This window comes from Ochotona princeps, chromosome 29, assembly GCF_030435755.1.
Source record: "Ochotona princeps isolate mOchPri1 chromosome 29, mOchPri1.hap1, whole genome shotgun sequence".
Taxonomy (NCBI): domain Eukaryota; kingdom Metazoa; phylum Chordata; class Mammalia; order Lagomorpha; family Ochotonidae; genus Ochotona; species Ochotona princeps.
In genome coordinates this window covers 16,020,553-16,044,252 of record NC_080860.1, presented here as the reverse complement: position 1 = coordinate 16,044,252, position 23,700 = coordinate 16,020,553, and the positions used below count along the sequence as shown (strand labels likewise).

Genomic DNA, 23,700 nt, shown 5'->3' with positions numbered 1-23,700 from the left:
GTTGCAGTCACCTAAGGAGGGAGTCAGCAGACTGAAGATCTTCCTCTCTGTCTCTCCTCCTCTCTGTATATCTGACTTTGCAGTAAAAATAAATAAATAAAAATAAATAAAGTCAGATATGCAGAGGGGAAGAAAGACAGAGAGGAAGGTCTTAGATCCACTGATACACTCCCCAAGCAGCCGCAAAGGCCAGAGCTGAGTCAATCCGAAGCCAGCAGCCAGGAGCTTCTTTCCAGGTCTCCCATACAGGTGTAGGATCCCAAGCGTTTGAGCCGTCTTCAACTGCTTTCCTAGGCCACAAGCAGGGAGCTGGATAAGAAGCGGGGCCGCTGGGTTTAGAACCCAGCAAGTGGGTTTAGAATCCCAGGAGTGTAAGGTGAGGACTTTAGCTGCTAGGTTACTGTGCTAGGCCCCAGATATTTTTTTTTAAGATTTATCTGGGCCCAGTGTGATGGCTCAATGACTAAATCCTCATCTAGCAATCACCGTATGGGCTTTGGTTCGTGTACTGGCTGTTCCACTTCTTATCCAGCTCCCTGTAATGACCTAGGAAAGCAGTGGATGATGGCCCAATGCCTTGGGACCCTGCACCCACATGGCAGACCCAAAGGAAGCTCCTGGCGTTGGATCGGCTCAGCTCCAGCCATTGCAGCCATTTGGGGAATGAACCAGTGTATGGAAGATCCTTCTATCTTTCCTCTCTGTAAATCTAATCTGCCATTCCAATTTAAAATATATATATATTTACTTTGGAAAAGCAGAGTCACAGAAGGAGAGACAGATCTTCCATCTGTTGGTTCACTCTCCAAATGGCCACGGCGCTGGAGGTTGGATCAAGCTGAAGCCAGCAGCCTGGACTCCATCCATGTGGACACATGAGAGGCAGGGTCCCCAGGCACTTAGGCCATCATGTGCTGCCCTCCCAAGTGCATCAGCAGGAAGCTGGAGCAGAATAGAGCAGCCACGAGAGGACTGGGTGGCATGGTTTCACAAGAGGCTCTCCCTGAGGTGCCAGCATTCCGTATGGGTACCAGTTCAAGTCCTGGGTGCTCCACTTCCGATCCAGCTCCCTGCTTATGGCCTGAGAATGTGGAGGATGGCTCAAGTCTTGGGCCCCTGCACCCACTTACGAAATCCAGAAGAAACTGCTGACTCCCAATTCTGGGCTGGCCCAGCTCCATCGGTTGTAGCCATTTGGGGAATGAACCAGAGTATTCTGTCTCACCTCCTCTCTGTGGGGTGGGGGGGGAGACAGTGAGATCTGGAGGGAGGGAGGGAGGGAGGGAGCGAGCATTCAGGACTCCAGTGCCCATGCGACACTGGATGCCGGCATTGCAGACAGCAGCCTTAAGAGCGACCTCCTTTTCAGTCATTCATGAAGCATTTGATCGGGCCACTTGTGTCACGCCTGTGCTGGCCACAGGAAAGCTTGCCAGAGGATGCAGTCCCCAGGTCCTGCCCTCAGAGCTTGCAGGCTGCAGAACAAGCAGAGCAGGCGGCGTTAGCAAAGTAGACTGCAGGTATTTTTGCCAGTTCTTCTCCAAGAGGGTAGGCATGTTACCGGAAAACAGATGGCGTGCATGTTCCCCTACTGTTGAACCACTGCTGCCTCCGGCATCAAGAGCCACAGAGGCCCACCGCAAGCAAGGCCAGAGGTTGAAGCTGCTCTCCTGGCTCTGCCCCCGGGAGTCGTGTGTCTGCTCTCTTCTTCCCATCCATATTCCTTTCAGGAGGGTCACGCAGCACAATGCCAGCTCTGCCCTTGGACCAACTCCAGATCACCCACCAGGACCCGAAGACTGGAAAGCCGAGGACGTCACCAGCGCTGGTGAGCCAGTGCCTTGAGGCCATTCAGCTTGATATTAGCAAGTAAATTCCTTCATTATCAGTTCTGAGGCCCCATTACAGGAATTTGAGCAGCACTGAACTTGAGCAGTGTTTTCCTTGTCACCACACTGCACTTTCCCCCTCCGCTTCCCCTCCCCAAAGCATTTAATTTTGAGTGGTCTGATGGCAGTTCTGACTCAGTCGAAGCTGGGCTAGAAGTGGATCTGAGCCTGCCAGGAGCTGTTCAGGTTTCAGGTAGGGATGTTTTCAGAGCTAGCACACATCGTCCTTGTGGTGGGAATGCTGCTGTTTTCAGAGGCCAGGCCATCTTTTATCTGAATTGGGATAAGAAGCCCCAAGTAGAGAGGCTCCAGGAGGCTTGGGAGACTGAAAACGAAGGAGGCTGTGAAGGTGCTGGTTCCCAGTGAGGAGAGAGATTAGAGCTGTGGAGGGAGATTAGAGCTGTGGAGGGCTGCCAGCCTCTGAGGGAGGAGGCAGACGCTGCGATCACAGGTCCCAGACTTGCCTGTTGTTTTCCCAAGAACTTGAGCTTACGTGAACAAGGTGGGAGGAAGTATTTTTTTCAAGGGGCTTGAGGGGAGTCGTGGGAAACAGGAGCTTGATGTTTTATTTCCGGCCTTCAGGGTGGTTTCTTATTACTTCTCAAACACCTCTCTAAATAACAGTACTTGTATAGGTGGAGTATGCACTATGGACTCAAGCATTCTAAACGTACCACCTGGATTCTCTCATGGAAGCCACAACATGGCCCTGTGCAAAGGTATTTTGAGTCTCCCCATGTTACAGATGAGGAAATGGCAAGTTCAAGGTCACAGAACTGAGACATAGGAACCAGTGGCTTTCACATTTCTGTCATCAAGCCTCATTTTCCTTCTCATAATCCTTATGTGCAAAAGCTACTGCTCAGAAAACCCAGGGTAGTTCTGTTCAGCACAGCAGCCACCGATCAGCAGCTATTGTAGCCGCGTACGACAGCCTCTCATTGCCCCCTGACTTGCCATGGTCAAGCACATGGCAAGAGATACTGAGCATGTGAGTCAGGGACAGCAGCAGGGCCTTGCGCTTGATACCAAGATCCAAAGAGAAAAGGAATGGTCCCTGCTCTTAAGGGGCCTGCAGCAAAAGAAAAACCAACCAATAGCTGGGCAGTGTGGTTGAGGCTGTGATAGTGTAAAGGCCAGGCTGTGACATGAATGCTAAGCTGGGCCATTGAACCGAACCAGTGAGGTATGTGAGGAGAGGGGCGTCTGGGGGTTGATGGGCGGGTACATTCATCCAGGCAGGGCTTTCTGGAGTTGGAGGTTCTAACTTGGGTATGGAAAGGTAGTATGTGAGCACTAGCCAGCAGAGCAAGGGGAGAAGGGGCGGTGTGGCTGGAAGACTGGAATCTTTGTGAGAGCCTGATTCCTTACAGGAACCACAAGTTCCTGGAGGCGGCAGAAGGGTGGCAGCGCTCCCGAGGACAGGCTTTGGGTTCGTCTCACACACACGTGGCTGAGTGCCTTTGGACATGTTATTTAACTTGTCTAAACCTTAGACTCTGAAAAGGTTGAGAATAGGACCACCTTTGTGGGGTGGATGTGAGGATACAGTCAGACATCTGTGGCTCAGTGCTGTGCCTGGAACGTAGTGAGTTTTCAATACGCTGTAGGTAGGAACTACAGTAACAGAGGCAGCAACACTGAATGCAGAGCTGGGGAGAAGGGACAGAAAAAGGAGGTGGAGTGAGTGAGAGCCAGAGCTTCCTGCCTGAAGAGAAGAAAAATGCATTTCCCTAGAAATTGTCCTAAAAGAAGTACCTATCAGCAGTGTCTCTCTAGTGTCAGTGTGGGACAAGAAGAGCTCTACAGGGTGACAGAGTTCATGCTTACTGAGTAGGTCCTATTGTAATAGCACATCTCAAAGACCTGAAAGAAGTGCAACAGTTGGTACAGAAGAGTTTCTTGTTGAGATAACTAGATGTTTGATGGGGAGAGAATGTTCTGGAAGTTTCACACAGAGCAGACTTCAGCCAGGCTCATGAAAGGGCAAAATCAACTAGGACAGGAGAAGAGAGGACACACCTAGAGCCTGCTGCTCCCCTACCTAGAAAATCTCCCATCCCCCTTTGTTACCTCCAAAATAAAGTCACCACTCTTGAACTTGGCATTCATTGCCCTCCAGAGACTGTAATATCTAGGCATCTATGACCTGCATTCATTCCTTTGTCCGGTCAGCAGAGGTCTGGAGATGCTGCGTGGACTAGGAATGCTGTGGTGGGCAAGGCTGCCGCCACAGACCTAGCACTACTGGGAGGCCGTGGAGGGCAAGCCCTTTTATATGATTTTATTGAGACTTAATGATTTTGACCTAGAAAACCATCACTGTCACCACTGAACATTTCCACTACCCTCCAGGGGTTTCCCTGCACCCTTCTGTAACCCATCCCTTCCTTTCCCCTTCCCCAGAAACCACTTTTCTGACAGCACTGATGATGCATTTCAGCATATACTTAGAGAAGCACACACTGCATGCACGTGCAGGGGGGGACCCCAGATGAACTTCAGTTCCACTTAGGGAGGCTTCCTGGAGGAGGTGAGTTCACAGCTGTGCTCACAAGCGAGAGCAGGTTGGCACAGGAGTACAGCAGATCACCACGAAGGTCTGCAAGGTCACCTTTGCCTCACATCCTGTCTCAGTTGCCTGCTTAATAAGTGGCCTTGGCAAAGTGCCTACATCCCATTTTGCCTTTGTTTCCTCCTCTGTAACATGGGGAGAATGTTAGCTCCCTCCCATAAATGGCTGCTGTGGATAAAAGAATAGGCTGTGAAGTGTGCCTCTGCAGCCAGTGGCACAGGTCAGACTCTTGGTAACTTGTGGCTTTCATTATTTTTTTCCATGATCACCATCCCAATATTCTCCAAATCTACTTCCCACCACTGCAGTCTATTGACTTGAGAAGCAGAGAAGGAACAGAGAGCTATCTTCCATCCTCTGATTGACTCCCCATATGCCCATAATAGCCAGGGCTGGGCCAGGCTCACACTGGGGGGTCTGGAGGTCCTTTGAGTATTCCCTGTGGATGGCAGGGACCCAAGCGTTATGTACTGCCTGCTAGGGTGCATTAGGCAGGAAGCTGGATCAGAAACAAAGGAGCTGGAATGCAAACTGGCTCTCCTGTGTGGGATGCAAACATCCCAAGCAGTTGGCTTAACTCACTGCGTCCCAGCACCTGCCTCTGTGCTCGTGTTGACGGCCCATTTGTTTATGCTTCTGTAAAACGCTGTTCCTGAGGCCACTGCTGTGGTGTAGCGAGCAGAGCCTCTGCCTGTGATGCCAGCATCCATGTGGGTGCCAGCCTGTGTCCCAACTGCTCCTCTTGTAATTCAGCTCCCTGTGTGAATGTGTTGGGAAGGCAGCTGAGGATGACCCAAGCATTTCTGACCCTGCACTTACATTGACGATCCAGAAGTTTGCAACTCCTGGCTTTCAACTGGGCTAGCTTCAGCCGTGACAGCCATATGGGGACTGAACTAGCAAATGGAAACTCTGTTTCTCCCCTTCCCTTTGTAATTTGGCCTTTCAAATAAATAAACTTTTTAAAAAAGATTTACTTATTTTTATTGCAAAGTCAGACATATAGAGAGAGTAGGAGAGACAGAGAGCAAGATCTTCCGTCCGATGATTCACTCCCCAAGTGACTTCAACAGCTGGAGCTAGCTGCACCAATCCAAAACCAGGAGCCAGGAGCTCTTCCGGGTCTCCCATGCAGGTGCAGGGTCCCAAGGCTTTGGGCCGTCCTCGACTGCTTTCCCAGGCCACAAGCAGAGAGCTGGATGGGAAGTAGGGCTGCAGGATATGAACCAGAGCCCATATGGGATCCTGGCACGTTCAAAGTGAAGACTTTAACCACTATGCCACCGCACCAGGTCCCTCAAATAAATAAACTTTTAAACACACACTCAAACCTCCTAGGCTCAGCGCAGATGCTGCCTGCCCTGGGAAGAGGTGCCTTGTACCACAGGCACTGTTAGTTCCCTTCTGCACTTGTACAGTCCCTTTGTCAGCATTAGTCTGTCACTGCTCACATGGCGGCTTACATGTCTATCTTGCTCTCCCCATCGGGAGCCCTGTAACCACCTAGCTGCTTTTCTTCACGTGCCCCGCACCTGACCCTCCGGTTTATAGAGGCACAGAAGGCAGAATCCCAGGTGTGCATTTGTGTCTCCATGGCTGTTGGGGGAATGAGTAGCCTGGCCCAAGGTGATCCAAGAGGTGAAGACAGAAGAGGGAAGGGAAGCTGGGAAACCACAGGGAACTTGAACTCGAGACAGTTCCTTTTTCCACTATACCTGGAACCTCACTAAATAAGTCAGATTTAGAGAGGAGGGGTGGCACCCAAGAAGCCCTTATGAAAGCCAGAGACTCACAGTTTAAAAACTCACATTAAGCAGCAGGATAGCCTAACCGGCCATCCCATTTTTACTTAAGTATTTATTTTTTGTACCCCATGGACTGACAGCCCCAAAAGCAGGTGGGCTGTGGTTGGTAACAGCTAAGTTGCTGGCTGGCCTTCCTCCTCTGACCACTTTGCCCCAAGAAAGTAGCCCTTACGTAGTCGGAGGAGAAAGCTGAGCTCATCTTCTCTTCTCTATGATGAACAAAGTGAGGTTTGTTTGTGGCCAGCTGAGGGCTGGGAGAACTTGTGATTCTAAACTGAGACCTGGCACTAGGTGATCAGACTCTTTTCTTTAAATGACTTGACGTCTATTTCAAATGCTTTGGTTATAAAAGGAATACAGCAGAGTGGTATGTCTGCAGGGACTTCAGAAAAGCTCCTGGAAAATGGAATTAGGCATGGAGTGTATCTTGGTGTAAAAAGCTACTGAGATCCACACATGGTTTTTCCTAATGTGCATTTTCCATGAACTGTGATGCAGTTGGTATAAAGGAGAGAAGACAGTCCCTCCCCATCCCTTCCCCCCGCAAAAAAAAAAAAATTACATGGCCATATTTTAATGGAAACGTCTAGAAAAAGTCCACCAGGAACCCCCCCCCCCAAATGATGACTGCTTCCCACTGGGGGGCCGGGGCAGGGACAGAGTGTGTGACCTCATGGGGACTCACCATCTTTGTAGTGTGGGGTCAGCTTTTGGAAAAAAAAAAAAGCCACTCATGCTTCGCTTGTATAATTAAAAATTGATTTAAAGAGTAAATCTTGTTCCTTTTTGAAAAAATCAGAAACTATGATCAGGCCACAGTCCCAGCCTCACCCACTGCTGCCAGAGATAACTGTTATTAGCTTTGGGGTGTCATCTCCACAGCTTCATGGGTCAAATCTGAACTAGCGTGTGAGTAGACATACTTGGTGGGGTGGGAAACAGATGCTGGTTACATTAAACAGTGTTCTGTATCCTGCTCCTGTTTCCCTGAACCTTTCCTCAGGTCATTAAATCTTCTTTAAAAACATGGTTTTTAATGACTACCTCACGTTGCCTGGATGTGGCTATGTCCCTCTGTTATACACTTGGTCCTTTATGCCTAAATGCTCCCCGAAGGGTCACCGGCTGGGACAGCCAAGTGTTGTCATTGCTGTGGGTTGGCAAATGGGCCCTTGCTGACTAACTCTGCCACGTTAACACGTGGTTTTTGGATCCGTAGCACCCCGAGCAGAAGGCAGACCGGTATTTTGTGTTATACAAACCGCCCCCTAAAGACAACATCCCCGCCCTAGTGGAGGAGTACCTGGAACGCGCCACCTTCGTAGCCAATGACCTCGACTGGCTCCTGGCCTTGCCTCACGATAAATTCTGGTGCCAGGTAACATTCTATCAAAATTCCCACTACCACAAAAGCACATGACATGCCATTGGTTGGTTGCTGTTGTTGTTTTTCTTCCCCCAGGAGGTGCCTTTTTTTGTTTTTGTCTACTTTTTAACATTGGATCCTTAACAACAAATTGTGGTTTGGATCGCTGTCTTGTATCATAGTCTTAATGATGTTTACACACCTTCCAGAGTGTCACTTTGAGAGCCTTGTGTTTGGCCCTGGTTTATTCATGCCTCCTCGGTCCGTTGGGGTTGGAGTGTTTGCCATAGGCCAGGGCTGATGGGCCACAAGCACCTGCATGGTGCACCTGCAAGGCCTCAGGCCTCGGGGACAAACCCTCGCTCTCTCCTGTCGCCTGACTCAGGTTATCTTTGACGAGACCCTGCAGAAGTGCCTGGATTCCTACCTGCGCTATGTCCCTCGGAAGTTTGACGAGTGGGTGGCCCCAAGCCCCGAGGTCGCTGACATGGAGAAACACCTCCACCGGAGTGTTTTTCTCACCTTCCTCCGCATGTCCACGCACAAGGAGTCCAAAGTAAGCCCCTGATCCCATGACAGGTCACCACTGACACCCAACACCCCTGTGCCGGGCTCTCTGCCCCGGGAAGGAAAGCTCCGCAAGCATCGAGTTTCCCCTTTGTCTCCCTTCCACCTCTGTTCCCACCATTGGGGAGGAAATCTGTGTCACCTCCCCGTCCTCTAAGTCACCAGGCCGGTCTGTGTTACACCCGGTGTTTCCATCAATGGGAGCTGAGGGCCCTTTGCCAGCTGAAACGTGACTTGTGCGTCAGAGAGTGAAGACATTGAGTCTGACTTTCTAAAGGAACTTGTATAGCTTTAAAAAAAAATCACTGTTTTATAGTTTCTGATTGCAAAAATAGTACTATTACTAAACAACTCAAGCATTATAAAAATATTATATACATAGTGAATGTTTTCCCCAAAGGAAAACACTGTTAACTATAGCTGCCTTCCTTCAGGCTTTTTTTCCCCCAGTGTATGTGTATGTGTATGTGTATTTGAAAAATAGCATCTTACTATTATTTTATTTATCTTACTTGAAAGAGTTAAGAGAGAGAGAGGGAGAGACACAGGAGAGATCTTCCATGTGCTGGTTCACTCCCCAGATGGCCACAACAGCCAGAGCTGGTCTGGTCTGAAGCCAGGAATTTCTTCGGGTCTCCCACATGGATCTAAGCACTTGGACCATCCTCTGATATTTTCCAGGCCACAAGCAGGGAGCTGGATGGGAAATGGAGCAGCCTGGACTAGAGCCGGTGCCTATATGGGATGTCAGTGCCATACTATGGCATGGCACAGGCCCCTTGCACTTTTAAGGAAAAAAAAATGTGGAAAATTTTCAAATACAGAGACAAAGTTTTGATATGCACAGGATACTGAATTCTATATCCATCCCCAGTTTCAATAATTACCAATATTTTGCCCATTTTGCGCCTGAGTTTTCTTATTTTTTACTGGAGGATTTTTTTTTAGGATTTATTTTATTTTTATTGGAAAGGCAGATATACAGAGAGGAGGAGAGAGAGAGAGGAAGATCTTCCATTGGAATGTTCACTTCCATCCGATCGTTCACTCCCTAAGTAGCTGTAATGGCTGGAGCTGAGCCAATTCGAAGCCAGTAGCTTTTTCTGGTGTCCCACGTGGGTGCAGGGTCCTAAAGCATTGGGCCATCCTTGACTGCTTTCCCAGGGCATAAGCAGGGAGCTGGATGGGAATTGGAGCCACCTGGATTAGAACCAGCGCCTATATGGGATCCCAGGGCATTCAAGGCAAGGACTTTAACCACTACACTATCGTGCCGGGCCCTACTGGAGGATTTTTAAAGCAATGTCAGATATCATACCAATTTACCCCTAAGTATTTCAGAATAAATCCCCAGCAAATGTTGTGATAGAGTGCTTTGGTGCTTTTTTATGTTTAAAGGGGAAGTGGAGCAAGTATTTGGCCTAGTGATCTAGGTAACCTCATGCCGTATTGGAATGCCTGGGTTTGAGTCCCAGCTCTGGCTCCTGGCTTCAGCTTCCTACCAGTGCAGACCCTGGGAGGGAGTTGGTAATAGCTCAAGTCATTAGGTTCCTGCCATTTTAATGCATTGAATTCTGGGCTCCTGGCTTTGAGTCCCCAAGGGGCCCACTGTGGGAATGAGCCAGTGGCTGGGAGTGGGTGCTCACTCTCTCTCATGTCAATTAAAAAAAAAAAAAACAAAAAAACACGGCCCCAAGTCTGTCCCTGAGGGCCAGCCAGCACAGGGGTTGAGTGTGTTGAATCTGCTGTGGCTGCACAGCGGCATGTGAGCATCCAGCAGCCTGCGGCCTTTGTCTCCACAGGAGCACTTCCTGTCCCCCGCTGCATTTGGAGAAATACTCTACAACAACTTCCTCTTCGACATCCCAAAGATCCTGGACCTCTGCGTGCTCTTTGGAAAAGGCAACTCCCCACTCCTCCAGAAGATGATAGGTGCGTGGGGCACACCCACCTAGGGGTCCCTGGGGATGGCCTGCATATATACCTGAGTGTCAGACTCCAAGTAAAGCAGTCAGGTGGCACAGGTTGGGGAGACAGGGGGAGAGGCAAACTGTATCCAGTGGCTCTGCAGAGCTGGGGCTCTCTGTACCAGGCCACGTGGCAAAGAGCAGAAGAATGGGGAGGTTTACTTTGGCCATGAGAGTCACTTTTGTTTGTGGACCAGGCAGCCCTGTTTACAGAGAAGGAAAGCAACCTGCCTGAGCGTGTGACTAACCAGTAGCCACACTGCGATAGAGTCCTGACTCTCGAGCCCCTGCTGTTGGCCACTCTGTGCTTCGAGGGATGCTGGGGCTGCCTTTGTTGTTGCAGAGGGCAGAATGGGACCCTTGGGTTGTGAAAGGAATGGAGGGCAGCCAGTGGATCCCATCAGAGGGCTGGAGGGGTCAAAGACGGAAGCTTTGTTGGTATGCTCCTAGAGGCAGTGCTCCCAGAGGATTCCTCCATGAATTGTATTCCAAGGCACTGAGCCCAGCACAGAGGGTGTCCACCCCAGACATCCAGCCAGCTCTTCTCCCCCTGAGATTACAGGGTACAGTCTCATAAAAGCCTAACAACGAAGCTAGCAAAGCTGAGTTATTCCCTGCAGTCACCTTCTTCCCTCCTTCCAGCCATTCACCCATCCGTTCATCCACCTTCTCTTTTGCCCCTAATAGTGAAGGTAGTGTGTGTTAATTTTGAAATGCTTGGATAGAAAGGATAAAGACTCAGGAGAGCCACTGCTGCCAAACTCTTGTAAGAGACAACTACTTGTTTATTATTTCCTTCTTGTCTTTGCTCTGTGATTTTTGTGAACATAGATCATAGTGTGTATGAAAATTTTGCATGTGGCCTTTTCATTGGGACAGTCTCTCACTTATATCTAATTACTGGCTGATCACCAATTAATCTTTGTAAATTTTCCTAGGGAAAGACTTAATAATGTTCTTGCAGGCTAGGAGAGGGTGGGGTGAGTGGGCAGCAGAAGGCACGCTGCGTTAGAGGAACAGCTCTTCATTTAGTTAGAAGGCAGAGTTCCAGGAGGGCAGCAGCAGGAGATGGGGAGGGGAGAAGCTAGAGCCAGATCCGGAAGGACTCCATGCCAGGCTGCAGCACCCTGGGAGCAAAGAGTGAGTGGTATTGCTCAGTGGCTAAGACAACAGATGGAAGATCACTGCCAGTGTACACCGCAACTCTACTCCTGTCCCGCTCATTTTGGTGGAATTAAACAACCATGCTAAGTCTCAGTTTTCTCATCTGGAGAATGGGGTGGGTTGGGGGGTAGGCAACCTCATGCCTAGGATGTCATAAGCACTTGGTGGTGAGCGTGAGTTCTTACTATGAGGTGGCTGTGGAGCCTCCAGGTGCTGGGTAAGGACCCTTCTGTAAGGAGGTGGGAGTGCAGAGCCAGGAAGCCATGTCAGAAATGAGCACAGCAGCGTGGGTGTGGAGGTGAGAGCCCTGTTGTGCTGCAGATGAACGCAGGCCTGGATGAGAGCAGCTAGGAAGGGTAGTCCTGACAGTTCTGGCAAAGACAGGTGTCTGTTGCGGGGGGGGGGGCAGGGAGGGGAGCGTGCTGTGACGTCAGCCTTGGAGCTGTGGGGTGTGAGATGGCTGTGCACATCCAGAAGGAGCCGGCGTGGCCAGGGTGGAGAAAGCGCTTCCTGCTGCCTGGGCTTGGAATTTTTGGGTTCATGGACAGCTTGGAGCATCAGATGAAATCTGCTCTCCAGAAAGTATACCCCTAGCTGAGAATGCTAAGCTGCCTTCCTGAGGAATTGGACCGGACATCCCAAGTCCCCAGCCCACCCCTCTGTGTGTGCATGAGAATACACTGAGGCTGGGTTGGGGAGCAGTAGTGTGGAGAAGGGGCCTCTCCCTGTCCCTGTCTCCCTGTTTCCCTGTCTCTCTGTCTCTCTCTCTTACACACACACACACACACCCTCTCTTTTCAACCTCTGAGCAGTAAGCAAATGCCCTATACCACAAAAACTTGGGGCAAAGCCACTTGGGAGGAATCACCTGGCAGAGAGGGGCAGGCACTGTGGTGCAGTTTTGAGCTCCCACTTGGAACGCCTTCATCCCATGCCGGAGCGCCTGCTGTAAGTCTTGTCTGCTCTGTACTTCAGGCCATCTTCCTGCTGCTGTGCCCGGGAGGCAGCAGATAAGGGTCCCAAGTACTTGGGTCCCTGCCACATCCCACGTGGGAGACTCAGATGGAATTACTGGCTCCTGGCTTTGGCCTGGTGTGGCAGACATTTAGGGAATGACCCAGTGGATGGAAGATCTCTGTTCCTCTCATTGTGTCACTGTGCCTTTCAAATAAATAAGTCTTTTTTTTAAAAAAAGGAAGATGAAAAAGACAAGGGAGAAACAGAACTGGTTGATGGTTGATTAGTGGGCGGAAGCCCAGCCCTTTCCCAGCCCGCCCACCCTCCCTTGTAAAGTTTCAAGGCTGCTACTGTGAATCAGCAGTCTAATCCGGAAAACACAGTCTTTCAGCCAGAGCCTCCTGGAGCTGTTGTGTGAATCGGGAGAAATCAGGTTCTCAGCTCTTGCGGGAACTGCACTGATCTGCGTGGCAGTATCTCCCATGCACCCTGGGTTTCTAAAGTGCTTGTATCTGAGATAGCCTCTCAAAGGATGCCTTGCTGTCCCCTGCCTTTTTGTTATTTCTTGAGGAGACCAAAAGTTAGAGCTTGGCACCGTCACTGGCTTCAGAGGAGGGAAGGGGAGAGGACGGAAAGGGGCTCAGAAGACCCCAAGGATGGATTGTGTCTGTGTCAATGCAGAACTCCACACTGGCATGATTACGTGCCAAGTGATCGAGGTACTGTGGTGAGCCCTGTGCAGTCCTAGGAGTGTAGCAGGAAACCTCCATCCGAGTCAGGAAGCACTGCCTGCAGGAGGTGGCATCTGCCGTATCATGGAGTTAGCTCTGAGAGGTCACTCCGGCAGATGAAAGGCACATGGCTTGTTGTCTGAAGCTGAGGATGCAATGGGGTTGGGTGGGGGTGTGGAGGGAATGGGAAGAGGGTGGCTCAGGATGCTGGCAGGAGCCAGATCTCAGAGGGTCCTTGGTGCCTTGGTCGAGAGTTTGGGCTTGACCCTGGGGATACAGAGGGTTATGTGAAGAAGAGCAGCAGTTGCTGGGGGGATAATTCAGGCAATCCTTGCCCATCAGAGGAGGTGGGTGCAGATGGGCTGGGCGCACCTTGGCAGGATTTGCACCCATCTGGAGGTAGGAGGCACTGAGCCATCCCCTGCTGATAGAACTCAGCTTTCTGGAACCAAGGAACGAAGTAACATCCAGAGACGTGTTCACAGAAAGTCTAAGTCACTCGTGACTTGCTTCCCTCAGCCAGCCCCACCAACCCTTTGATCTCACTGATTTTTAAAGTCCCCAGGGTCAGACGAGGGATGAGAGGTTATCATAAGGAGAGCAAGGATGAACCTGCCCAAAGCCAGAGGACACTGAGCGTTCTGCACATGCTGGCCATCGGCCTCCCCTTGATGCCTGGATGGTAGTGGGCAGAGAGCCCAGACCTCGGGCAGGTGCTATGGTATAGGAAGGTTAAGTCACTGCCTGAGACCCCCGTATCCCATATCGGAGTGCCAGCTCAAGTTCCTGCTACTCTTTTCTGCCACCCACAGGGGAGAATCTGATGGAGTTCTAGGCTCCTGGTCCACCCTGGCTAATGTGGACATTTGGGAAATGAACCAGTTGATGAAACATAATTCACTCTGTCTCTCTCCCTCTCCCCTACCACCTTTCAAGTAGATGAAAAGAAATAAACATTAAGAAAAAAAAAAAAAAAAAAAAGCCCTAGTCTCTCTGGGGGTTGGCGTTTCCCACTGTCTTGTCCTTCAGGTATCTGATTCCCTTCCCTCTTCCCTGCTCTGCCACGTGGGCGGCTGGAACACACAGTTTCTGTTCTGGCTGCCATGTGCTCTAATCTGCACCCTCACAGCAAGCAGCCCTGGGAGGGAGCGGCCTTCATCTTACGGGAACAATGGCAGATGTAGGGCAGGTCCCGCTCAGGCCCCTCACCCTGGTGTGGGACAGATTAGCATGGCTAGTGTGTTCAAAAAGCAAAGGGTAAACACATTTCCAGAGAAATAGCTCCCCAGAGTCTCCTCACATTTTTGAAGGTGAGGCCTGGCAAGAGTTCTGGATTGTTGCATTCAGATTTCTGAAGCAAAGAGATCCTATCTTGGAATTTTCCTGGATGACTAATTCCTACTCCCAAAGCCAATGCTGTCATACCCGGCACGGTGCCTAAGTGTGGTCATTCCCCCACCCTGAGACATCAGGGTGAGCCAGTTTAACCAGAGCAGGTCTTTTAACTAATTCCCTTGGCAGAGGTGCTTAAAAGGTTAAATTGTACAAAGTAAGGTCCCTCCCCAACCCTAGGGAAGTTTCTAAGCTGGGCCAAAGCTCAGTGCCAGCAGGGCCAGAGGCCAGGACTTGTCTTGGTCTAGCCACAGACAGGCTCAGGAAAAGGGAGAAAGGTCACAGAACGTGCCTGTCAACCACTGTCATGTCCTGTCTCCACCCACCCAATTCTTGCCTTTCTCTTTTAGGAAACATCTTTACCCAGCAGCCAAGTTACTATAACGACCTGGATGAAACCATACCCACCATCCTTCAGGTACCAATGCTCAGCCCTGACCGGGGAGGGTAGGCTTGGGAGGCAGATCCCCTCCAGACCTGATGGGGTTCCTCAACTTTCCCGAAAGAGCCATCATCCAGGTCCCATCTGCCCAGAGTCTCCCTCGTACCCCTTTGGATTTGCCCTTTTCTGCCCCTGAGAAAGACTGAAACCTCAGGGCTATCTGGCATTCACATACAGAGTGGCCTGCACTTTGTGCTGTCTGCCAACAGCCATATGTCTCAACGCTTACCCCTCCAGGAGATCTGTGTGTCTCAACTAAGAGCTTTAAGGTTTTACAAAATCATCTCCCGAAGTAACAGTGCTCATTTGTAGAAATTTTGGGAAACATGAAGTAGCAGACAGGGGCATATTACTATTTTCCATCATCTCTCCACCCTTCAGAACTCCTTTTGGGAAAATCCTGTGGTAGCCTACCTAGGGACGGAGCTGTCAGCTCAGTGCTAACGTGATTTTATGTTGGGCTCTGTTTGCCCCTCACTATTGATTTTTCTTTAATTTCAATATGGTGCTGGTAAACAGCCCCCTGCAGAGCAGCAGAAGCCTGCTGTGTATCCTAAAGGTATACCTTAAGCATCCATTACCATACACCTGCCAGATAATACTGACACACATGTCACACATACTGCTTTTCTATTTCTCACCACGATCCCATAAGAAGGCTGTTTATCCCATCACTTTCACTTTGCACAGTGTCTGTGCCTTCCCGCCCATTGTCTCAGCTGGTTTATCAAGAACATGGATACATAATCCAAAGATTCCAAGGCAGGTTTGGGATCACCATTTCCTGGCCCCGTACACAGGTCAGCAGGATATGACAGAGCCCCCTCCTGTTTTTCACAGGTCTTCAGCAATATCCTCCAGCACTGTGGTCTGCAAGGGGAAGGGGCCAGCACCACGCCCCAGAAGCTTGAGGAGAGGGGCCGGCTGACGCCCAGCGACATGCCTCTCCTGGTGAGCTTGCCCTTGTGTCTAGCCTCTTTTCCAGCTGGGTCCCTCCTGCCAGTGCCTGACTGCCCCTGGGCCAGGAAGCAGCTTTTCTCTTCCCCACGCCCCCACCCACCAACTCAGCCATTTCTTCTCAAGGCAGGTTTACAGACATGTGCAGGACGGGGACCCAGAATTCAGCAGTTGGGGGTCTTATCCTCACCTATTTCAGCCCAGTGGGTCATGGAGTTAGTCATTCATTGAGGGATTTATAGTGAGGAGTACCCAGCACTTGCCAGGCCCTGTGCTAGGCCTCAGGCATAACGCAGTTAGCAAAAGCAGACATGGCACCAGCTCTTAGGGAACTTAAAAGGGCACGTCACTAAGTCCATGGGAAATGTATCTTGAAAAAGTTCATGGAAAATACACTTTTTAAAAAATATGCATGGGGCCCGGCGGCGTGGCCTAGCAGCTAAAGTCCTCGCCTTGAAAGCCCCGGGATCCCATATGGGCGCCGGTTCTAATCCCGGCAGCTCCACTTCCCATCCAGCTCCCTGCTTGTGGCCTGGGAAAGCAGTTGAGGACGGCCCAATGCTTTAGGACACTGCACCCGCGTGGGAGACCTGGAAGAAGTTCCAGGTTCCCGGCATTGGATCAGCGCGCACCGGCCCGTTGTGGCTCACTTGGGGAGTGAATCATCGGAGGGAAGATCTTCCTCTCTGTCTCTCCTCCTCTGTGTATATCTGGCTGTAATAAAATGAATAAATCTTTAAAAAAAATATGCATGGATTTAAAAATATTTTACACCAATATAAGCCTTTTTTTAAAGTATTTGATTGAGATTCATAAAGAAAGATCTCTCTCAACTACTGATTCATTCCCTTGATGCCCACACTGGCCAAGACTGGGCCAGAGCAGAGCCAAGAGACTTAATCCAGGTCGCCCACATGGGTGGCAGCCATCACCACCACCTCCCAGGGTCTACATTAGCAGGCAGCTGGAGTTGGGAGCTGGGAATAAAACTCAGGTACTCTGATGGGGGATGCAGACATCTTAACCAGTGTCTTCATGGCTAGGCTAAATCCCCACTGTTAGAAGCAAACTTTTAATTCCATTTTACATGAACTTTATATATATATATATAATTAAAGATTTATTCATTTTTATTGGAAAGGCAGATATACAGAGAGGAGAAGAGACAGAGAGGAAGATCTTCCGTCGATGGTTCACTCCCCAAGCGGCCACAACGGCTGGAGCTGAGCCAATCTGAAGCCAGGAGCCAGGAGCTCCTCCGGGTCTCCCATGTGGGTATAGGGTCCCAAGACCTTGGGTTGTCCTTGACTGCCTTCCCAGGCTACAAGCAGGGAGCTGGATGGGAAGCAGGGCTGCCAGGATTAGAACTGGCGCCCATATGGGATCCCAGGCATGCAAGGCAAGGACCTTAACCACTACGCTATCACGCCGGGCCCACCATTCACTTTTCAGAAGTACTACATAGCTTCTAATGGGGACAACAGACATTCAAGGAGCCTGGCTGTGTGTCAGGTGCTGTGCTGAGCACTGCAGACAGAACAGGAACAAAGCTGCTATGTATGGGCTGCCTCCATGGAGCTTGGGATTTCCTAGGAAAAGGGTCACCAGGTGAACATTAGAGAGGGGCACAGGCCAGAGGCTGGGGAAGTGACTTGTCTCGTCCTTCTAAATGTTTCCTCTCCTGCAACCTGGACATGCTAACAACCACCCAGCTACACTTCCCCACTGTCAGGAGAATGAGAACGACATGTGAAGGTGTATGGGGCCCTCTTCAAAGTGTGAATGTTCCTTCTCTCTGCAGGACCAGCCAAGCTGTCTTCAGATTCTTTAGCTTAGATGGGAGGTGGTATTATTCTATAGCCATAAGTCCAGGGGTGCGAGCCCATGGAGCCGCAGCAGCCAGACATGAGGCTTAGAAAGGTGAAGGGACTAACCCTGGTTGCACTCTGAGATCACATAAGCTAGTCACTGTGCGCAGGACCCTCGGTGTCCTCATCCCCCTCACTGCTAGGCACTCTGGCTCTGACAGTTTTGTCCCATACCCTCTTTAGAGCTCTCTTAGGGGTAGAGAAGAATAATGCAATGTCTTCCGTTGGCCACAGGAACTAAAGGACATTGTCCTCTACCTTTGCGATACCTGCACTACACTCTGGGCCTTCCTGGACATCTTCCCTCTGGCGTGCCAAACCTTCCAGAAACACGACTTCTGTTACAGGTACGGCAGCGATCCTAATGTTGAAAGCAGAGGAGGAGGTTCACACCATGCCTCTCACAGCCTGGGGACACAACAGTGAGGACCAGAGACCCCTGACTGTTGGAACCTGCATTTCAGCAGCTCTTCCGCTTTTGGCCAAGAACAGGAAGAGAGTAAAAAACCAAAGCAATACAACCAAAAATAGCCTAGTGTCAACTCTGCTCTGCTTTGTTTTGAGAAGCCTGTTGGGGGCAGGAGTTTGGTACAACTGTTACAATGTCATGCGGGATCAGCTGGGATGCCCACATTCCACACTGGAGTGCCTGGGGCTGAGTTCCAGCTCCACTATCCATTCCATCCTAGCTTCCTGCTAATGCACATAGAGGAGACAGTGGTTCAAGTACTAGGGTCCCTGCCACCTAACTTCCCCATTTACCCTACCTAACCCTGCCTGTTGGCAGACCTTTGGGAGAGTGAAGCAGCAGATGGAAGAGTGTGTGTGTGTTTCTGCTTTCAGATTTAAAAAAGAGAGAGACAGAGAGAAAAGAGAGGAAAAATGTTCAATGTCTTCAACAGGGCAGACTCAGGAGTAACAGTAAGAAGTGGCCAAAGGACTGCAGCCCAGGGCTGAATACACATAAGGAAACAGCAGAGCTGCTCCTACCATGGGACTAGGGGATGGCCCATAGAAAGAACCACCCAGAATCTTCCAGACCAAAAAAAGTTTGCAGTGACGGGACAGAGACTGTAGCAGATGAACCGACGCGTGCAAAGGCCCAGGGTGTGTGTGTCCTAGGGAGAGCCAAGGAAAGGAGTGTGACGGTAGTCAGCAGCTGGGGACCCCAGGGCCAGGTGACAAGAGAGTTCTGGGTAAATCATGGACAACAGTATGTACAGAGCTCTGTGAGGAGCTGCCAGGGGTGGGCCTTTGTTCCAGAGGTTTCTGTCCAAGTCAAGGAAAGCTCCTGCTGGGATGAAAACAGACAGGTGGGAGACCTGCCTTGCCCACTAAGCACCATTAGCCTCCTTTTCCTTTTCAGCAGTAAAGAAGGGGTGCACAAGCATGGGCATTCCCAGGCCAGGGCAAAGGCACTGGCAGCCTGCACGTTGCCTGGCAACAGCGGATGCTGGCCCATTCCCAGTGGTCTCTGGCTGTCATACTCGCCAGACATCTTTCCCCAGCATTTGTACACAGAGCTTCTGGGAGCTGCCCAACACTGTCCACTTGCGCAGCCGTCAGCGCATGCTGTCATTTACTCACCCATTCATCGATCTGGAGTGGACACATGCCAGAGACGGCAGCTGGTACTCTGACCCTCCTCTCAGCTTGTGACCGACCATTCTTCCAGAGAATGTTAGAGTACTGATCAGCATTTTCCCCAGAAGGAAAGGGTTCCAATAGGACCTTTAGAAGGGTATCTTCTCTCAGGATGAAAATAGCACATACCTGTAGGAATTTTGGGAAATACAGAGAAGTAAGCAGTTAAAAATCATGAGATTGCACATTCTTAGAAGTTTGTCCTCTGCTCTTTTTTATGTGTTCTAAGCATTTTCCCTTATTGCGAAGGCATCTCCACAAATGAAACACTGATGGCCTCAGAAAGGGGCCTTGGAGTTGGGGGACTTTCCTAGAACGGAGAGTGGGTGGGTGAGGAGGAAGAATGGGTAACACCTTTGTAAGTTTAAGATTTATTGATTGATTTAAGTTATAGAGAACGAGATCTTCGTCTGCTGTTTCATTTCTCAAAGGGCCAAACTGGCTGGGGATGAGCCAGTCCAAAGCTAGGAACTCCATTTGGGCTTCCACATGGATGACTGGGGTCCAAGTACTTGACCACCCTCCACTGCCTTCCCAGGGATATGAATGGGAAGCCGGACCAGAAGCCGAGTGGCTGAACCTCAACCTAGCACTCTGCTATGGGGTGTGGGTATCCCAAGTCATGACTTCATCTGCTGCACCACAGCAGCCACCTGGGGGACACTTTTGACTGGAAGTGACCCTGCCTTTGACCCACAAACAGCCCAGGGCTGGCTCAGCCCATTGCCACTGTGCTGGAGGCCAGAAACGCCTCATCGAGCAAACACAGAGCCTCGATGCCCATGAACTCTGTGGGAGAGGTGATTTGCCCAACAGGCCCTTCCCTCCTGGCACCCATTCCTCCTCCTGCTCATAATCGCTCACTGCATCCGAACCTCCTTCTGTCTATGTATTTATGAATAAAACATGCACATGTTCAAAACTCAGAAAGTAGAAAACACCTCATGAGAAGGCTCCCTTTCCCACTTCCCCACTTCAGCTTTTTTTTCTTTTGAAGATTTATTTATTTTTATTGGAAAGGCAGATATACAGAGAGGAGGAGAAACAGAGAGGAACATCTTCTGTCCAATGATTCACTCCCCAAGCAGCTGCAATGGCTGGAGCTGAGCCGATCTGAAGCCAGGAGCCAGGAGCCTCCTCCGGGTCTCCCATGCGGGTGCAGGGTCCCAAGACCTTGGGTCGTTCTTGACTGCCTTCCCAGGGTACAAGCAGGGAGCTGGATGGGAAGCAGGGCCGCCGGGATTAGAACCGGTGCCCATATGGGATCCCGGGTGTGCAAGGCGAGGACTTTAACCGCTACGCTATCGCGCCGGGCCCCACTTTAGCTTTTCACATAAAACCATTGTCCACACAGATGTAAGTGAACATATACATAAAGCTCTCCCTTTAAAAAAAAAAAAACAATAGAAAAAGCTAGCATATTATGGATACAGTGTGTAAAAGTTTGTTATTTCACAGTGATCCTATATCAGTGTTGAAAGCTTGTACACACAGAGTACCAGGTCCCAGAGATGGGACTTTTCCGTCAGTTGCTTGCTGTTCCATCATTTCTGTACAGAACTCTGCATATGCACTGGTTTGCACCTTTGCAAGATTACCTGCAGTGTAATTCCTAGAAGTAGGATTGCAGGGGCAGATGGAATGTGTGCTTTCAATTTTCATAGATTTTGCCAAATCACCCTCCACAGGGGTTGTTCCAATTTACCCTCCCACCTGCAATGTATCCTGGCAACCACTGAGCATCTCAGGGGCCAAACTGCCCTCTCCACCCACTTCTGGTCTCCTGCCGAGTAGGGCCTGCCTCTTTTGGCCTGTTTACCTTCTGCTCTGTGTGGCCCTGATGGTGGGGTGGACGTGGCCAGCATATCGACAGGCAGCTGCTTCCAAAGCACGCACACACTGCACCGTCCTAGGCACCTAAGCTGTCCTCCTGGCTTTGGAAGCTCAAGATGCTTGGGAGGCAGAATTACACAAGGCAGACAAGTGACAGGTGCATTTGCATTTGTTAGGGCCTATGTTTCCAGAAAGGTGAAATCCCAGTGAGGGAGCAGGAGGAGGAGGGGAAAGAGAACAGGGGAAGTACTAGCCTGAGATGTTGGCAGGGGGCCCTGCGAGGATGCTGAGGACCCGTGTGGCAGGGATGCAGCCTTTGAATTGAGTTCAGAAAAGGTGGGAGTGAGCCCCCCGCCCCCGGTGAGAACCAAGGTTGTCTGTGCCATCTCTGGTGTGTCCCCAGGGGAACAGCTGGAGCTGCTTGCAGCTGTTAATGTGTTTGGTCTCATTCTATTGGGAATCTTATTGATTTAAAAATGACTATATTTTCCATTTTATATGTTTCCCGGAAACCATGATAACTGGCTTACCTCATAAAAACCAATGTAGAAAACAATATACATGTTAAGTCACATGAACATCTAGAGTGTTGACGTTTTCATGTTAAGAAAATTTGTTAAATTCCAAATCACATAAAAATTAGATTTCCCTTCATAACTCATAGCAAAAGGAACAAAGATTATTGTGTACATGTATAATTCTTTTTTTTTAAAAGATTTATTTATGGGCCCGGCAGCGTGGCCTAGCGGCTAAAGTCCTCACCTTGAACGCCCCGGGATCCCATATGGGCGCCGGTTCTAATCCCGGCAGCTCCACTTCCCATCCAGCTCCCTGCCTGTGGCCTGGGAAAGCAGTCGAGGACAGCCCAATGCATTGGGACACTGCACCCGCGTGGGAGACCTGGAGGGGGTTCCAGGTTCCCGGCTTCGGATCGGCGCGCACCGGCCCGTTGCAGCTCACTTGGGGAGTGAATCATCGGACGGAGGATCTTCCTCTCTGTCTCTCCTCCTCTGTATATCTGACTTTGTAATAAAAAATAATAAATCTTAAAAAAAAAAAAAAAAAAGAATTGGAGATTAGCTGGCAGCTCTGGTTGCTGAAGTCTCCAGTTTCATTTAAAAAAAAAAAAGATTTATTTATTTTCCTTTCAAAGTCAGATATACAGAGGAGGAGAGACAGAGAGGAATATCTTCTGTCCGATGATTCACTCCCCAAGTGACCTCAACGACTGGTGCTGTGCCAATCCGTAGCCAGGAGCCAGGAACTTCCTCCAGGTCTCCCACACAGGTGCAGGGTCCCAAAGCTTTGGTCCGTCCTCCACTGTTTTCCCAGGCCACAAGCAGGGAGCTGGATGGGAAGTGGAACTGCCGGGATTAGAACCGGCGCCCATATGGGATCCCGGCGCGTTCAAGGCAAGGACTTAGCCGCTAGGCCACGGCGCCAGGCCTAAGTGTATAATTCAATACACATAAAACTAGCAGTTTCCACTAGAGTCCTGAGTGACCCTCTGGCCACACTCTTAGAAGGAGCCTATCAGAGCCTGAATGCAGGGGAAGCCTTATTTCCCTTGGGTATATTCCTGTGAGCGGCCACAACGTCAAACCAGGGTGGGTTCAGGGGGGAGGGGGAGGCGGGAATGGGGTGGTCCTGGGAGAAAGCTGTTATGCTTCGGGCAGGTGTTTGATGTAGTGCCTAAGATGCTTTCTGGGACACCACACCCCATCTGGAGGCTGGGTTTGAGTCACAGCTCCTTTCTGATTCCAGCTTCCTATGGCTCAGGTCGTTGGGTCTCTGCCACCCATGTAGGAGAGACAATTGCAATTCTGGGCTCCTGGTTTCAGCCTGGTTCAGCCCCAGCTGTTGTATGCATTCGGGGAGTAAAACAGTTGATGGAAGGCCTGTGTATCTGTCCCTTTCTATCTTTCAACTAAGTAAAAATTAATTGAAACAAAATTGGTTGTCAGAGCAAGAAATAAGCCTTGTGCTGCCCAGGTTTGCTTTAGTTTATAGTGAAAGGTGGCACCTGTAGACTAACCTAGTTTTTCACCGTGTGTGCCTGCACAGACTCGCTTCCTTTTACGAAGTGGCAATTCCCGAAATGGAGTCTGCAATGAAGAAGCGGAGGCTTGAAGACAGCAAGTGAGGCGGGGACAAAGCTGAGAATGTGGCTGTGAGAAAGGAGGGCCTGAGCCCGGAGGGAACAGGAGCCGGGGGGCGGACAGGGGCACAGCCTTCCCTAGGCCGCAGCATCCTCATTCCTAAGACTTCCACCCTGGGGAGGCACCTGCAGGTGCCTGAGAAGTTCCCTTGATGCCCTTGTGGCTCCTAAACCTCTTCCTTTTTTCTCCCCATCATCAAAGGCTGCTGGGAGACCTGTGGCAGAGGCTCTCCCATTCCAGGAAGAAGCTGATGGAGATTTTCCATGCCATCCTGAATCAGATCTGCCTGCTTCCCATCCTCGAGAGCGGGTAAACACTCACGAGCCGTCTTGGCCTCCTCCCTTGCTTCCAGGGTTGACTGAGCGGAGATGGGAAACTGAGGAA

General features: G+C 50.3%; 2 protein-coding genes across 7 annotated transcripts in view; one reads left to right on the top strand and one right to left on the bottom strand.

Annotated features, from left to right (window-relative positions):
• ASCC2 (activating signal cointegrator 1 complex subunit 2) overlaps positions 1-23,700 on the top strand; it is a 41,149-nt gene that overhangs the window by 4,022 nt on the left and 13,427 nt on the right. For 2 of the 5 annotated variants that reach the window (XM_004591971.3, XM_058656715.1), the window contains 9 exons: positions 1,731-1,828; positions 7,489-7,647; positions 8,021-8,191; positions 10,005-10,134; positions 14,764-14,831; positions 15,696-15,806; positions 17,915-18,027; positions 23,222-23,296; positions 23,518-23,625. In XM_004591971.3, the coding sequence (XP_004592028.2) occupies positions 1,748-1,828; positions 7,489-7,647; positions 8,021-8,191; positions 10,005-10,134; positions 14,764-14,831; positions 15,696-15,806; positions 17,915-18,027; positions 23,222-23,296; positions 23,518-23,625 (1,016 nt within the window). In that variant the 5' untranslated portion in view covers positions 1,731-1,747. Of the gene's footprint in view, positions 1-1,730; positions 1,829-4,295; positions 4,423-7,488; positions 7,648-8,020; positions 8,192-10,004; positions 10,135-14,763; positions 14,832-15,695; positions 15,807-17,914; positions 18,028-23,221; positions 23,297-23,517; positions 23,626-23,700 lie in introns of those variants that run through there. The other 3 variants (XM_058656716.1, XM_058656717.1, XM_058656718.1) reach the window with 2 other exon arrangements.
• The window catches only part of NF2 (NF2, moesin-ezrin-radixin like (MERLIN) tumor suppressor), a 188,331-nt gene continuing 170,925 nt past the window's right edge, over positions 6,295-23,700 (bottom strand). For both annotated transcript variants that reach the window (XR_009244386.1, XR_009244385.1), the window contains one exon: positions 6,295-6,305. The gene's annotated coding sequence lies outside the window, so the exon portion shown is untranslated. The remainder of the gene's footprint in view (positions 6,306-23,700) is intronic.